This window comes from Fragaria vesca, linkage group LG2 (assembly GCF_000184155.1).
Source record: "Fragaria vesca subsp. vesca linkage group LG2, FraVesHawaii_1.0, whole genome shotgun sequence".
Classification (NCBI taxonomy): domain Eukaryota; kingdom Viridiplantae; phylum Streptophyta; class Magnoliopsida; order Rosales; family Rosaceae; genus Fragaria; species Fragaria vesca.
This window is the reverse complement of record NC_020492.1, coordinates 17,795,844-17,809,432: the sequence shown is the minus strand read 5'-3', so window position 1 is coordinate 17,809,432 and position 13,589 is coordinate 17,795,844. Positions and strand designations below refer to the sequence as shown.

Sequence of the window (13,589 nt, the reverse complement as noted above, 5' to 3'; positions counted from 1 at the left end):
ACAAAAAAAAAAAAAAACTGGAAGTCTGGAAGTCTGGAAGCAATAATATGTAGTGTCCTAGTTTAAATACAGAAGTGATGAAAAGTTTAGAATAAAATATGAGTTCACAAAACAAAGAACGACGAAAAGAGAACTTCATTGCAGGGTAATAATATTTATTGAAAAAAAAATTATTGATGATCTGGAAAACTTGTTTCAAATGACATGCAAACAGATAGAAATCCAATCACTGATTGATTAGAAATTCAATTACACACAGATATACAGAATCCCAAGTCCCCAATACCCACAGAGAATATGATCGCACTTCAATTAAAAGCCATGTAAAGTATCAAGTTTCAGGAATTGAGATTTATGTATGAGTAACAGTTGGAAGACTTTCATGTCTGTGAATAAGTAAAAATCCATTTATGGTTGGACAAAAAAATGGACTCCCTCGGGTTCAGATCTTTCCATTTGAAACCATAACCTTGGATGTTGACATTAGAAGCACAAAGCACACAGTGAAACAAATAAAAATATACCCTGAAATAAACACATAATTTGCAGCAATATCAGTTTGCAAACTGCCAATTCTTTAATAACCATGACAGGTCTACAACAGTGGAACTCATAATCTATATTACGACACAATTATCTCTGATCGATCAGCATATACATGTGTACTAATCGCCTTCGTTATGTTTGGAAAAATGTAAGATGTGGAAATTAAGTGCCTTAATGATTAATGTGGAGTTCCCTCTAAAACTACTATGATCTATATTATCGAGTGCTACAGACTTCTCCTTAAGTATATGAAAATATTATGTTTTCCTTTATTTGTACTTAATTTTCCAAGGCATACATATTTTGAGAGTTAAAATCACTTCTCTCATATCAGTCATATATTCAGAATGTATGATTAATGTTTTCCTCATTATATGCAGGTCGGTTCATTGGAACAGATAAGAGAAGTGCTATCTTGAGAAGAAGAGTAAAAGAAAGGAGGAACATCTTTTGTGCTTTAACCCTTAAGATAGTATTGGGTTCGGTGTGGTTTTTTTTGGTTTTCGGTTTTGAAGTAACACCCCTAATGTGTGCCTCTTGCCCGGCCCAAACTGCAATGACCTCCAAGATGAGGCCTACTCGGTCTGCCCCATGTTGGGTTTCTGGTAGCATCGTGGGCCAAGGAGGTATTTACTTGCTACCAACTATAGTTTCCATTCCTGAACCCAAGCTAATTCAATAGCCTTAATAACAGCCATAACCTATGCGTCCACCGAACAAGGGATGTCCAAATTAAAAGCAAAAGCACCAATAAACTCACCCTTGAAATTTCGGAAAACTCCCCCAAAACCAACCTTGCCTGAGTCATGATTGAAAGCCCCGTCAATATTAATCTTGATGCAGTCAAAAAAGGGAGAAATCCAATTCACTTCTATAATTCGAGGAGCTTGTCTCGGCTTACAAGGAACATCAAAGCACTTTAAAACACAAAGCTCCGAGACTAAATTATTCATGCATCCTGAGGCGAGAAAACTGGAAGCTTGCATATATATGCCCCATAATTAAGCCACAAACATGTGATGGCAAACAAGAATAACCATCATACTTGACTTTATTGCGTATTCTCCAAATAAACCACAAAGTTGTACATAAACAACTTAACCAAAGCTCTTTCAGTTGAGGACTTCGATCATTACCTCTTCCTGCATGCAACAAATCCAGCAAGGAGTTTGGTTGTGTAGGCAATTGAAAGTGAGAGAACCACTTCTGCCATATGAAATCTGTAAAAGGGCATGTGAAAAAAATATGGAACAAGGATTCCCCATGCAAGCAACACATAACACATCTAGATGCGAGAGAAACTCCACGTTTTTGTAAGAAGTCCTCTGAAATTACTCGGCCCTGTAACACCTTCCAAACTAGTAATGAGATTCTAGGAGTGATAAATTTACACCAAATTAACTTTCCTCAATTCAAAGCGGGAGAATGAGATCGTAGAAATTAAAAAGCCTTCTAAGAATTTAACACACCGGATTTCGATGAAGACCAAATAAGCTTATCATGCTTCATGGGGTCCAAGTCCACTGAAACTCTACTAATCATCTTAGAATTATTTAGCATTAATTCAAAGTGAATGGGTGTAACTATGCTTCGGATCACCATTTAGATATCATATCATATTTTTTTTTTTCGATAAAGATACAATATCATATATGATGAATAAGTTCTCTTCTCCTAAAGTATAAATAAATAATAAACATGTAACATAACAATTACATGCGTTTTGACTGTAACGGCTAGTGGGACTCATCCATTATTGAAAATAATCTCTCTAAAAATAGAGCAGATGGATCTTGTAAAATCCCATAGAAAATGATGGATTACCCAATACGTAAACTCCAATCATGTGTGTGTGTATATAGACACACACACACCATCTTCTATGAGCTTGGGACTTGCCAAGAGAAAAGATGGAACATACACAAAAGGAGCTAATATTGGAACAAAAAGAAGAGGAACTAGCCAAGGTGGAGGTGTGGAAATATGTGTTAGGATTCTCTAAAATCGCAGTAGTGAAGTGTGCGATTGAGCTTGGAATAGCTGATGCTATTGAAAGCCATGGAAGTGCCATGACACTCTCAGAGCTAGCCGCAATTCTCAAGTGTGATCCTTCTTCTCTTTACCGCATCATGAGGTTCCTAGTTCATCACCAAATATTCAAAGAAGTACAACCCAAAATCCAACTAGGCCCCAGAAGCTATGCACAAACACCTTTGTCCCGCTGCCTACTAAAATCCGGTAAAAACAGCATGGCTGCATTAATTTTGCTGGAGGCTAGTCCGGTAATGCTAGAACCGTGGCATGGCCTTAGTGCTGGGGTTCAGGGCGATGGCATGAGTACTCCCGCGTTTGAGGCAGTACATGGTGAGGATGTATGGAGCTTTGCCGCGGCTAACCCCGGTCACAGCGAGCTTATCAATGAAGCAATGGCTTGTGATGCCAGGCTCGCAGTGCCTGCAGTGATTGAAAGTTGTATAGAGGTTTTTCATGGGATTGAGAGCATAGTAGATGTGGGTGGTGGTGATGGGACTACTTTAAGCTTGTTGGTTAAGGCTTGCCCTTGGATTACTCGAGGGATCAATTTTGATCTTCCTCATGTTGTGTCTGTTGCTAAGGAGAGTGACCGAGTTGAGAATGTTGGAGGTGACATGTTTGATTGTATTCCAAAGGCCGATGCTGCAATTATCAAGGTTAGTAAATATACTCAATTGGTTGTTGGTTTTGTACCATTTCTTGTGTGATCAAAACGTCTTCTTTTTTATCCAATTTTTTCATGAACCTCCAAGCAGTGAGGAATTTATACAGTGAACCTCAAAAAAATCTTACTAATTAATTCAAAAATATGGAAGACCTAAGTAATCTATAGTTCTATACCAGTCTTCTTTTTCATCCATTGGTAGTCTTTAAATTAAAATTATAAATGCATGCAGCTAATAACATTATTGCGTACCTACGACATCTGTATTTATGTGCTGCTAATCATTTGGTTTAGGATTTATGCTGTAGTATGAATGTATGATTCATCTAGGCATGCATCTAGCATTTTCTTCATGTAAGTTCTAATTTTGCTCATGTATATTGTAGTCGGTTCTTCATGATTGGGGCGACGAAGAGTGCATCTGTATACTTAGGAATTGTAGGGAAGCGATTCCCAAGGACAAAGGGAAGGTAATAATTCTGGAAGCTATTATTGAAGAAGATGAGTTGGAAGAAGATGAGCTCACAGATGTGAGGTTGATGCTAGACATGGTGATGATGGCCCACACTAACACTGGCAAAGAGAGGACCTTAAAGGAATGGGGATATGTTCTTCAGCAAGCTGGCTTTAGCCGACACACAGTCACACCTATAAGTGCTGTCCAATCTGTTATTCAGGCTTTTCTGTAATGTAGGAACCTATATTTGTGGGTTCTGATGTCGTGGAATTCGTGTTTCATTGTGTACTTCTGTTCAAGTTACCTACTACTCTGTCCTATGTTGTTTCTGTATGCATGATTGGCAATAAGAAAATCTGAGCTTATCTTTTTCTATCTCGGTCCTGAATAATTGTAATTGAATTAGTGAATTGGGGAAACAAGAGTGATTCGTATGTGTAGACAAAGTAGACAAATGCTGAACTGAAACTTTAGGTAATGCGCGGTACACAGTACCTATATCACATCATAGTAGACAAATACTAGCTAGTCTCACAGCTATAAAATGAAGCAGGCAGGTCAAGTGAAGAGCACGGAGCCATGTGTTGAGCACAGAGCAAACTATCTTTAGCCTTAATTTTATTAAAAAGCACCATGTGGGCGGCATATATTTTTTTTATTAAATAACTCACACACCTTATACATGTCAGTGAGCTTTGAACTCATGTCTTCAAAGTTGTTAGTTAAACAACTTAACCAACCAGGCCACATCTCACCGACAAAATATATGTTTGTAGAAAATTGAGGCGCTTCAAATGGCATATACCTATTTTAGAAGGGCATGCCTCTGTCGGTGCCCCTACAATATTCAGTATCATATTATGTCTGTCACGCAACTTGCTCTATAAAGTATAAACAGCAGAAAGTTCTTGTTATAATTGGTTATTAGGAATTAGGACAATCAACAAACTCTATTTTACGAATAGATGTATTAAATTTGGATTTGGAAATCCCTGCTGACAGTCCAGTGCCAATTAAATAATGTGCTAACTGCTAACCACCCTTGGCCTTGGTTCACTCATGGCCGCCTCTGAGAATTATTGGTAGGTTTCCTCTGTGAAGCCACTATCATAAGAAGAACGCTTTTTTGTTACAGCAAAAACAGAATTAGTAGCATGCACAAAATATGGTATAACTACATATATGAACAAAGTAGAGTGAAAACCAATCACAGCTCTCTGAACCTCAGATGGACTAAATGTTCTTAATGTTAAATGGAAATTGTATTAGTTGATCTTGAGTCTTGTTCACAATTCTTGTTAAAAAGAATCTATCTCTTCCTCAAATCAAGCTATGATTAGGATGCTATGATTAGGCTGCTATGATTTGGTGTAATTGTATATCAGTTTTGATACTGATGTAAATGTAGTTTATTTCCTCATCAGTTCCTCTTTACTACTGACTTGTAATAGCAGTATCATTAGCCATACTACTGCTATATACATTGTATATCTTGTAAACAGAATATAAGGAGAATCATTTTCTATAATTCTAAAAGCAAATTGTGTTCTTGAGTAACGAATGCGATCAACATTAATATACTTAACTATGTGATAAATCGTTTACAGTGTCGCGGCGCCATGTAGCATGTTGGTGTTCATATAGAGCACATATTAAGCTGTCTTGATCCTTGTACCCCTCCTCAGGTCAAACTGGAATTCAAAAGGTCTAGCAAGGCCAAGCCCCTGCCCTTTATGCCGTGAAATTCAGGCCTTCAAGAACTTGGGCATCAACTTTAATCTTGCTTATAGAGGTCTCTCCCACACCGACGAATAAAGAAAGGTCGAGTCTTCCCATGCCTAGGAACAAGTAGCTAAAAAATTTTTTTTTTTTTTTTTTCCCCTTTTCGTAAAAGAGTAGCAAACAAAGTCATCACTGTACCCATTGTTCAATAAGCGAATCCTAATTTCCCAGGTGGGTAAAAGCTGAAACAGAATCCGCGCCATTGTATTGGGTAGAATAAGCTGTATGTGAGTTGTTGAATTTTCACGGTGATGGAGCAAAACGTTCAATTGTTCTTTCATGCATATTAGGTGTTTGATAAAAGTCCCCTGAGACTAATTTTAGAGAAGATGGCAAACAGTAAATACGAGTACGTCAAGTCCTACGAGGTTGGAGACGAGGTTTTCCCGCCAAACTTGATCGTTGTTCGCATCGACGGCCGCGATTTTCGAACGTTTTCTCAAGTGCATGAGTTTGAGAAGCCAAATGATGAGGCGGCACTCAACTTGATGAACTCATGTGCAGTTTCAGTGTCGGAAAATTTTCCAGACATTGTGTTCTGTTATGGATTCAGTGACGAGTTCAGCTTTGTCTTCAAGAAGACGTCCAAGTTCCACCAGAGACGTGCCAGCAAAGTAGAGTCTATTGTTGCATCCTTCTTCACCTCGGAGTATGTTTCGAAATGGAGGGAATTCTTCCCTCGTAAGGAGTTAAGATACCCTCCTTCGTTTCGCTCACAGGTTATAGCCTGCGCTACGATTGAAGTTCTTCAATCATATCTTCTGTGGAGGCAGAGTACTTGTCATACCAGGAACCTGCACAATACTTGCTTATGGGAGCTTGTAAAAGATGGGAAGACTGAAAGCGAAGCGCTGGAGTTACTGAAGGGAGCCAGTAAGGATGAGAAGAACAGCCTTCTTTTTGAGTGGTTTGGCATCAACTATCAAAAATTGGATGCTCTATTCCGTCAAGGATCCTGCATTTTGAAGACTGAGGTGATGGACATTGTGAAACACAATGAGAATGGTTCTCCTGTGAAGAGGCTCAGGAGAAAGTTGAGAATACTTCATTCGAAGAATATAGCTGCGGGAAGTTTCTGGAACCAGCATACGAGTCTTAAGAATGAGCTCGGTAGTTTAACAAAGGACATTGGAAAAGTTGAACCGGATTACCTCAGGTCCTTCCACTTTGGGAACAAATTGATGCCATTGACATGGATTGTTATTAGAATCGATGGTTGCCACTTTCACAGGTTTTCTGAAGTTCATGAGTTCGTGAAGCCAAATGATGAGCAAGCTCTCAACCTTATGAATTCATGTGCCGTTGCTGTGATTAAAGAGTTTCGAGACATAGTTTTTTCCTATGGCGTCAGTGATGAATACAGCTTTGTTTTAAAGAAGGATTCTCAATTCTGTCAGAGGCAAGCAAGTGAGATGGTATCTGTCATTGTGTCATTCTTCACTTCCTCGTACGTGATGAAGTGGAAAGCTTTCTTCCCTCAGAAAGAGTTGAAGTGCCCCCCTTATTTTGATGGCCGTGCTGTGTGCTATCCATCATCTGATATTCTTCGAGATTATCTGGCATGGAGGCAAGTCGATTGTCATATCAACAATCAATATAATACTTGTTTCTGGGAGCTTGTCAAGTCTGGAAAAAGCAAAAGTGAAGCTCAGAATTTTCTCAAGGGTACTCAAGCAGGCGACAAAGATGGCCTGCTTAAGCAATTTGGTATCGACTACAACAAGTTACATGTTATGTTCCGCCAAGGTTCATCCATTTTCTGGGAGAAGGGAGACGTTATAACGATGAACGGGAACAAGGCATCTGTTGAAAAGTCTGGGGAAAAAGTTTTTGTAGAACATTGTAATATTATTGAGCCAAGTTTTTGGCGTGCACACCCAACTATTCTGTATTGATAGCTGTGAAACACTACGTACAAGAACTTGTTACCAGAAAACATCACTGGAAATTCTATTCAAGTAATGCATTTTACGGAGACTTATGAATAGATTGATAAATCGGAAGAAAATCGGAAGAAAAACTTCCTCTCTTATACACATCAATGTTGGCAAATTGCCAACAATTCTGTAGGAAAAGTGTCCTCTATTATGGCCAATTGATCTCAAATACTTGATGTAAAAAAATTTCTGCAAAAACTTAAAACTTTTGTGTTCGTGAGTTCTTTTTTCGAAAGCTATATTAAGCCAAGTGCAAGGCGCCATGAGCAAATAGGGTTACTGATAAACAGCTTATAAGACTTGTTAAATGCCAAAACTTGTACTGGATATTACAAATCCAAGACAAAAGAGAAAGAGCTAAATTCCAAAAGCCAGCCAATATGTGCATTTCTAATTGCCAAAAGCAGTGGTTAAAAACACAGCGTTACACTTCCAAAAGCATGTGAACCTGGCCATCAAGCAACTATTTAATCACTTCAATTTCTTCGCACCCTTTGAAATTTTCTCCAATTGCGTGAAAACAGGAGAACATCTGTGATGATTGATGAGCGAAACCAAAACATATGTGTTTGCAGATAAGAATATAATGCCTGCCACCCACAGCTGAAGAAATACATTCCGCCCCTTGAACTCATGCATATAACCCCACCACAACCAATGAAGTTGACCACCTACCCACAATGCGATGCAAGATAAGCCTTTCCATTTAAGCTTCATATTGCTCCAAGCAAGTGACAGAGGTAAGAGGCAGAAAAACCAGACAAAGTACTGTGCAGTCATCACCTGTCAACAATAAGGTAAGTATTAGTTTCCCTTAGTGACGGAATACTTTATTCTAACCAATCCCCTATGTTGAAAACCACAAAATAAATTTTGACTGATTATAATCACTAAAAAAGTACGACTCCAAAATCAAAAATTTCATGTAATACATTACAATGCTGCATTATATACACATTGACCTGTACTAGCAATTTATAAAACAAAAATGAGTAACAGAGGAAAGTAATAAAGGGAAAAACCTTGTTGAACGCCACAAATGCCACTGTCTGCACAAAGCAGCAGAACGGAAGGTCTTGAGCGAAACTCAAAATGAGAACAAGCTGAACTATCAACTGAGGCAAAAATGAGATGAGCTTCTCCAGTACCGATATTTTATTCTCATATTGAAGGTAGATGTGATAAAAATATATGGAAAAATTGTGCCTTGGATCGGTACGAGTAAGGTGATATAGCAGTGACTCGTGCAGGAAATCCCACCCATATAGATGATAAAAAAGACCAGTGAAAAGGAAGAATATGGCCCCAGATATGAGAGAGAAAAGTATCCTGTCTCGTGTAAATGCACTTTTCACAATTAACCATGGCCGAAGCAGATAGGCAAGCCTTGTTTTAAAGCTGCTTTGAGGTGATTCTTGTTGATGATCCCAACGTTGAAGGCTAGGTTTCTGACCAGGTCGAAACACATGAGGATCAAGAATCAAAAGAATAGGGAGTGCATAGATGATGGGGTAGATCCGGAAGTGGACAACAAGTCCATACCAAAATGCCGCTTGTAACACACGTCCTGTTACGAAGAAACAAACCATACAGTAAGACACATGTGGGTGATAGGCACAAGAACCATTTCTAAGGAAAAAAAAAAAGTCCTAACAGTGGAATACTACTTGGTTCTACACTACAGAGATTGTACTCACTGAATGCAAACGAGTTTTCATTTTGAAACGGAAGGACACTGGCATTTTGTTCTCATTATATTATGTCTTAGCTAGTTTGAAAATATATAATCATACATAAATCCATATGCAAAAAATCAGAAGAGAAGCCCAGTTCATGTACTAAAAATAAAATCCATAAACAAATCAAAGGAGGAACATACTTGGACATTATAGGAAATAAAAGAAGAACGACTTTCTTGAAAGACCAAAAATAACAAAGAAAGCTGGTGTGCTATCTTCATCACCAAGAACCATATATGAAGAACAGGTATGACAAGCCAGGCACTCTGGCAATTATAAAAAAGAAACAAAACTTCCTAGTAAAACAAGTAATTGCTTGGATTATGGTCTGTATATCCAGTGAAATTACTACCATGGTCTGGCTATATAATAAAGAGAAACATCTTCTTTTTTTCGTATTATTTGCTAAAGGAGATGCTCTGATATTACAACCACCCTTGTACAAGTAACTGTAGTATCCTTGGGAGGTAACTGTTCGGAAAGAAGGGCCAGCTTAATACAAGGCCAATGGATAATTGGTTATGTCAGCCGCTACTTTCAAATCACTTCTAAGACAATCCATGTGGCTAGTAACTGGTAGTTATGCATAAGCATGGAACCATGACAGAATGAGATAAGTAAGAAAAAATAGCTAAACTCTGAAGGGATGAAAACATAGTTCTATACTTCTATTAGCAGTTAACAACACAAGCAAAATGATTTTACAGGCAAATTAATTGCATCTATTCCTACATATTAGGAGCTGCGAAACTGGGACACTAGCCAGGTCTATGTAGCAAAAGATGCCATGATCTGCATTATAACAAACCTTACCCAAGTAATTGAAGTAGTATCCTCAAGAGTCAAGACGAACCTAGTTGGATAGAATCACCAGTATCTGTTACTGATTTTCGGTGCCAAATGCCATTTCACAATGCTAACACTATTATCAGCAACAGTGACTTTTAATAGAATATTACTTGTTCACATGTATGTGAGTCCAATTGCTTACCACATGGCATGACGGAGGTGGACTAATGTGCTAAGGCTCGGGTAAGATATTTGCTGACTTTTTTCTTATCAGTGTAGCTGGGTGTTCTATTCCTATAAGCTGGACTGAGGTGGCTGAACTCCAAGAAATATTCAAAATACAGTTAATGATTATGGGATGTCTGCATCTCCATCTCAAAGGAGAACAACCTCACAGATGGGCAGATGTCATCAAACAATTGACTGATTACAACTTTACAAGATGCAACAACTGAAGTGTAGGAGTTTATGCTAGTAAGCTCGATTATAGAACCGATATTGTAACAGAATCTAATACAATCTTATATGCATTTACTAACTTCTTGCTAAATAAGGTGCATACAAGTAACTGATCATTCCATTTTCATAAAACCATTTCTTCAAACCATATTAAGATCACCCGAAAATGGATTGCTTTTAATGAAACAATAATGACCAAAAACAAAAGGAGAATTGATACAAAGAAAGAAACTTACACCGTTCATGAGACATATAAAGACCCACAGAATCAAAGCACACACAATGGGCTCACAGTTGCCACGAGTCCCAATCGTAAACGTAAACGGATTAAACAGCCAAGCCATCACAGAAATCATAGACAAATTCTCCGGCACCCCACGAAGCTTCAATATTGTCCTTATAAACAACCCCACAAGCAAATCTACACAACCATGTCAAATTCAAATTCAGCCAATAAACCATCAAAATCCACATCATCGAAAACAAATAAATAAAATAATCTACCTGCAGCTGAGAAGATGAACTTGCCCCAAGAGCGATGAAGAATCGAATTGGGTAGGAGCAGAAACGCGAGCAGAGGAGAGTACCTGTACGTGGATCTTTCAAACGGGGACTTACCAGACGCCATCAAAGAAGCTGCGTCTGAGAACACCATGTAATCGATGTCAGTGTACCTCACCTCCATGTGGGTATCCTGCCACTCCCCGTACACGATCAGCACCACCCTCAACACCGCCGACACCACCACCAGCGTACGGAACTCCATCATTACCAAAACTCAGATCGAAATGAGAGAGCATAATGGAAATATCGTAAATAAATACACTGATCGAGGGCATTCTCGACTTAATGCTAAAAATTTAACTAGCTGGACCTACCCAATCCGCTTCTTCAGTGCTTTACTTTCTTCTTCCACTATCACAGCTTTCATCTGTAATGGCGTTCTCGGTGGTTTCGACTCCGGCGCAGTTCCACCTACCAAAGAAGCTTACGTTCCGGATTCGCTGCTGCGCGGCTTCTTCGGTTTCGACCCGATCAGAGTCGACCCGGTTCGATTTGAAAACGTACTGGACGACGCTGATCGCCGATATCAACAGCAAGCTTAACGAGGCGGTTCCGGTTCGGTACCCGGAGCTGATCTACGAGTCCATGCGCTATTCTGTTCTCGCCGACGGCGCCAAGAGGGCTTCTCCGGTCATGTGCGTCGCCGCCTGTGAGCTCTTCGGTGGTGACCGCCTCGCCGCCTTCCCAACGGCATGTGCTCTCGAAATGGTAAGGATCCGGTTTCTATTTTTTAGAAAGTGTTTAGGGTGAACTCTTTCTATGGTAGTGAATGGAAATTTCTTAGCTTTGAAATTGTTGTATGAGGTGAAAAAGGAACTAAATTGATGGATGTTGTTAACTTTGTTATGCTTAGAACCCTGTTTGGCTATTTGATTTGTTTTTATTGGATGCATTGTTTGGTTGATTTCGAAAACGGGGTGTTGGATTTTGTTGTTGGAATCTTGTGACTGGAAGGGTGTGTAATGTTTTGTGTTTGATAGGTACATGCAGCTTCACTCATACACGATGATCTTCCCTGCATGGATGACGACTCGTCTCGTCGAGGGCAGCCTTCCAATCACACAGTCTACGGCGAAGACATGGCGATTCTTGCCGGCGATGCTCTGTTTCCTTTGGGATTTCAGCATATTGTGTCGAACACGCCTTCAAATCTTGTGCCAGAGGCTCGACTTCTGCGTGTGATCACAGAGATTGCGAGGACTGTTGGGTCCACCGGCATGGCGGCTGGTCAGTTCCTTGATCTGGAAGGTGGGCCTAATGCGGTTGAGTTTGTGCAAGAGAAGAAGTTTGGGGAAATGGGTGAGTGTTCTGCTGTCTGTGGAGGACTGCTGGCTGGTGCCGAAGATGAGGAGGTAGATAGACTGAGGAGGTATGGGAGAGCTGTTGGGGTTTTGTATCAAGTGGTTGATGATATTCTTGAGGAGAAGAAGAATGGTAAGGATGAGAATGAGAAGAAGGAGAAGAAAGGGAAGAGCTATGTGAAAGTTTATGGGGTTGAGAAGGCTATGGAGGTAGCAGAGAGGCTTAGAGCTCAAGCTAAGCAGGAATTAGATGGGTTTGAGAAGTATGGTGATGGTGTGGTGCCACTTCATAGCTTTGTGGATTATGCTGTTGATCGAAGTTTTACTCTTTAAACGACTCAAGTGGATGAAATATGATGATATACAGAGCCATTACCATTACCATGATATGAAATTGATTTTGTGTTTTGTGTGAACTTGTTTTTACATTTTGTATAAACCTTGCAATTGCATTGTTAATGTGGGATGGACCTGTAGCTTAGTGATAGAAGGCATTGATGCGTAAAATCATTCAAAAAGAAACAATTTTCTGTTTTCGGTTATGATATTTAATTCCTGCAACCCGGATACACTACCTAATTGAAACCAAGTTTCAGCAACCTCATAACACATAAGTGAGAATCCGAGGAAGGAATACACATTCAACACATATACTAGAAATTGTATGAGTTGGTTCTTTTTGAGTTGTGCTCTTATGATGCTATGAGTTGGTTCTTTTTGAGTTGCTCTTATGTGTATTTCCAGCAGTGAAATTGTATGAGTTGTGCTCTTATGTTGCCATAAAAAGAAACAATTTTCTGAGTTGGTTCTTTTTGAGTTGCTCTTATGATGCTATGAGTTGGTTCTTTTTGAGTTGGTTCATAAGAGCACAACTCAAAAAGAACCAACTCACATAAGAGCACAACTCATACAATTTCACTGCTGTATTGAAAGGTAAATTTTAGCTTCTTTGTTTTCTATCTGCTATTATTAAGTTTCCGTTTACATTAGAAACTTAGCCATTGATATACTTCATGAAAAATTGTCACTCATGATCAGCTATTAAAGATCTATGAATGTACAAATTCACAGCTAGCCTGCAACCAATACCTTTTGTGACAGAAGGGACAGTGTACGTGAGAACATTTATCGAAACTGAAACATTCCTTGCCATAAATCAGTGATCAGACCATTTACACAATTTTGTTGTATTCCAACCGGACCCAGTTTACATATTCATGTTTTCCTACTTGCCGGATCCAATTTACATATTTATGTTATGGTACTTGCCGATTCTTGTCCACTGCGATGAACATTGTGATGTTCTCATTGTTCTGT

The 13,589-nt window shown here is 39.2% G+C and overlaps 4 protein-coding genes across 4 annotated transcripts; 3 read left to right on the top strand and 1 right to left on the bottom strand.

The window, feature by feature from the left end:
• The first annotated feature begins 2,436 nt into the window (after positions 1 to 2,436).
• Positions 2,437 to 4,073, top strand: LOC101297500 ((RS)-norcoclaurine 6-O-methyltransferase-like). The gene is made up of 2 exons (XM_004290709.1): positions 2,437 to 3,236; positions 3,631 to 4,073. Exons 1-2 carry the CDS (start codon positions 2,457 to 2,459, stop codon positions 3,931 to 3,933), a joined length of 1,083 nt encoding a protein of 360 aa, XP_004290757.1. The 5' UTR covers positions 2,437 to 2,456; the 3' UTR covers positions 3,934 to 4,073.
• A 1,739-nt stretch (positions 4,074 to 5,812) lies between these two features.
• Positions 5,813 to 7,378, top strand: LOC101307565 (tRNA(His) guanylyltransferase 1-like). The gene has a single exon (XM_004292594.1). It carries the CDS (start codon positions 5,813 to 5,815, stop codon positions 7,376 to 7,378), a length of 1,566 nt encoding a protein of 521 aa, XP_004292642.1.
• Positions 7,379 to 7,701: 323 nt separating this feature from the next.
• On the bottom strand, positions 7,702 to 11,173 carry LOC101297206 (GPI mannosyltransferase 1-like). The gene is made up of 4 exons (XM_004290708.1): positions 10,912 to 11,173; positions 10,646 to 10,828; positions 8,443 to 8,987; positions 7,702 to 8,203 (listed from the first exon to the last, which is right to left on the bottom strand). Exons 1-4 carry the CDS (start codon positions 11,171 to 11,173, stop codon positions 7,892 to 7,894), a joined length of 1,302 nt encoding a protein of 433 aa, XP_004290756.1. The 3' UTR covers positions 7,702 to 7,891.
• Positions 11,174 to 11,231: 58 nt separating this feature from the next.
• LOC101296919 (heterodimeric geranylgeranyl pyrophosphate synthase small subunit, chloroplastic-like) lies at positions 11,232 to 12,785 on the top strand. The gene is made up of 2 exons (XM_004290707.1): positions 11,232 to 11,679; positions 11,952 to 12,785. Exons 1-2 carry the CDS (start codon positions 11,344 to 11,346, stop codon positions 12,603 to 12,605), a joined length of 990 nt encoding a protein of 329 aa, XP_004290755.1. The 5' UTR covers positions 11,232 to 11,343; the 3' UTR covers positions 12,606 to 12,785.
• Positions 12,786 to 13,589: the final 804 nt, after the last annotated feature.

What these genes read in the sequence shown, in the direction of transcription:
- LOC101297500 (XM_004290709.1), top strand. Translation starts at nt 2,457, where the DNA reads ATGGAACATACACAAAAGGAGCTAATATTGGAACAAAAAGAAGAGGAA. An exon ending in CCGATGCTGCAATTATCAAG is followed by an intron (nt 3,237 to 3,630) that starts GTTAGTAAATAT and finishes TGTATATTGTAG; the next exon opens with TCGGTTCTTCATGATTGGGG.
- LOC101307565 (XM_004292594.1), top strand. Translation starts at nt 5,813, where the DNA reads ATGGCAAACAGTAAATACGAGTACGTCAAGTCCTACGAGGTTGGAGAC.
- LOC101297206 (XM_004290708.1), bottom strand. Translation starts at nt 11,173, where the DNA reads ATGGAGTTCCGTACGCTGGTGGTGGTGTCGGCGGTGTTGAGGGTGGTG. An exon ending in GTTCATCTTCTCAGCTGCAG is followed by an intron (nt 10,829 to 10,911) that starts GTAGATTATTTT and finishes ATGGTTGTGTAG; the next exon opens with ATTTGCTTGTGGGGTTGTTT. An exon ending in CTTTATATGTCTCATGAACG is followed by an intron (nt 8,988 to 10,645) that starts GTGTAAGTTTCT and finishes TCTTCGTAACAG; the next exon opens with GACGTGTGTTACAAGCGGCA.
- LOC101296919 (XM_004290707.1), top strand. Translation starts at nt 11,344, where the DNA reads ATGGCGTTCTCGGTGGTTTCGACTCCGGCGCAGTTCCACCTACCAAAG. An exon ending in CGGCATGTGCTCTCGAAATG is followed by an intron (nt 11,680 to 11,951) that starts GTAAGGATCCGG and finishes TGTGTTTGATAG; the next exon opens with GTACATGCAGCTTCACTCAT.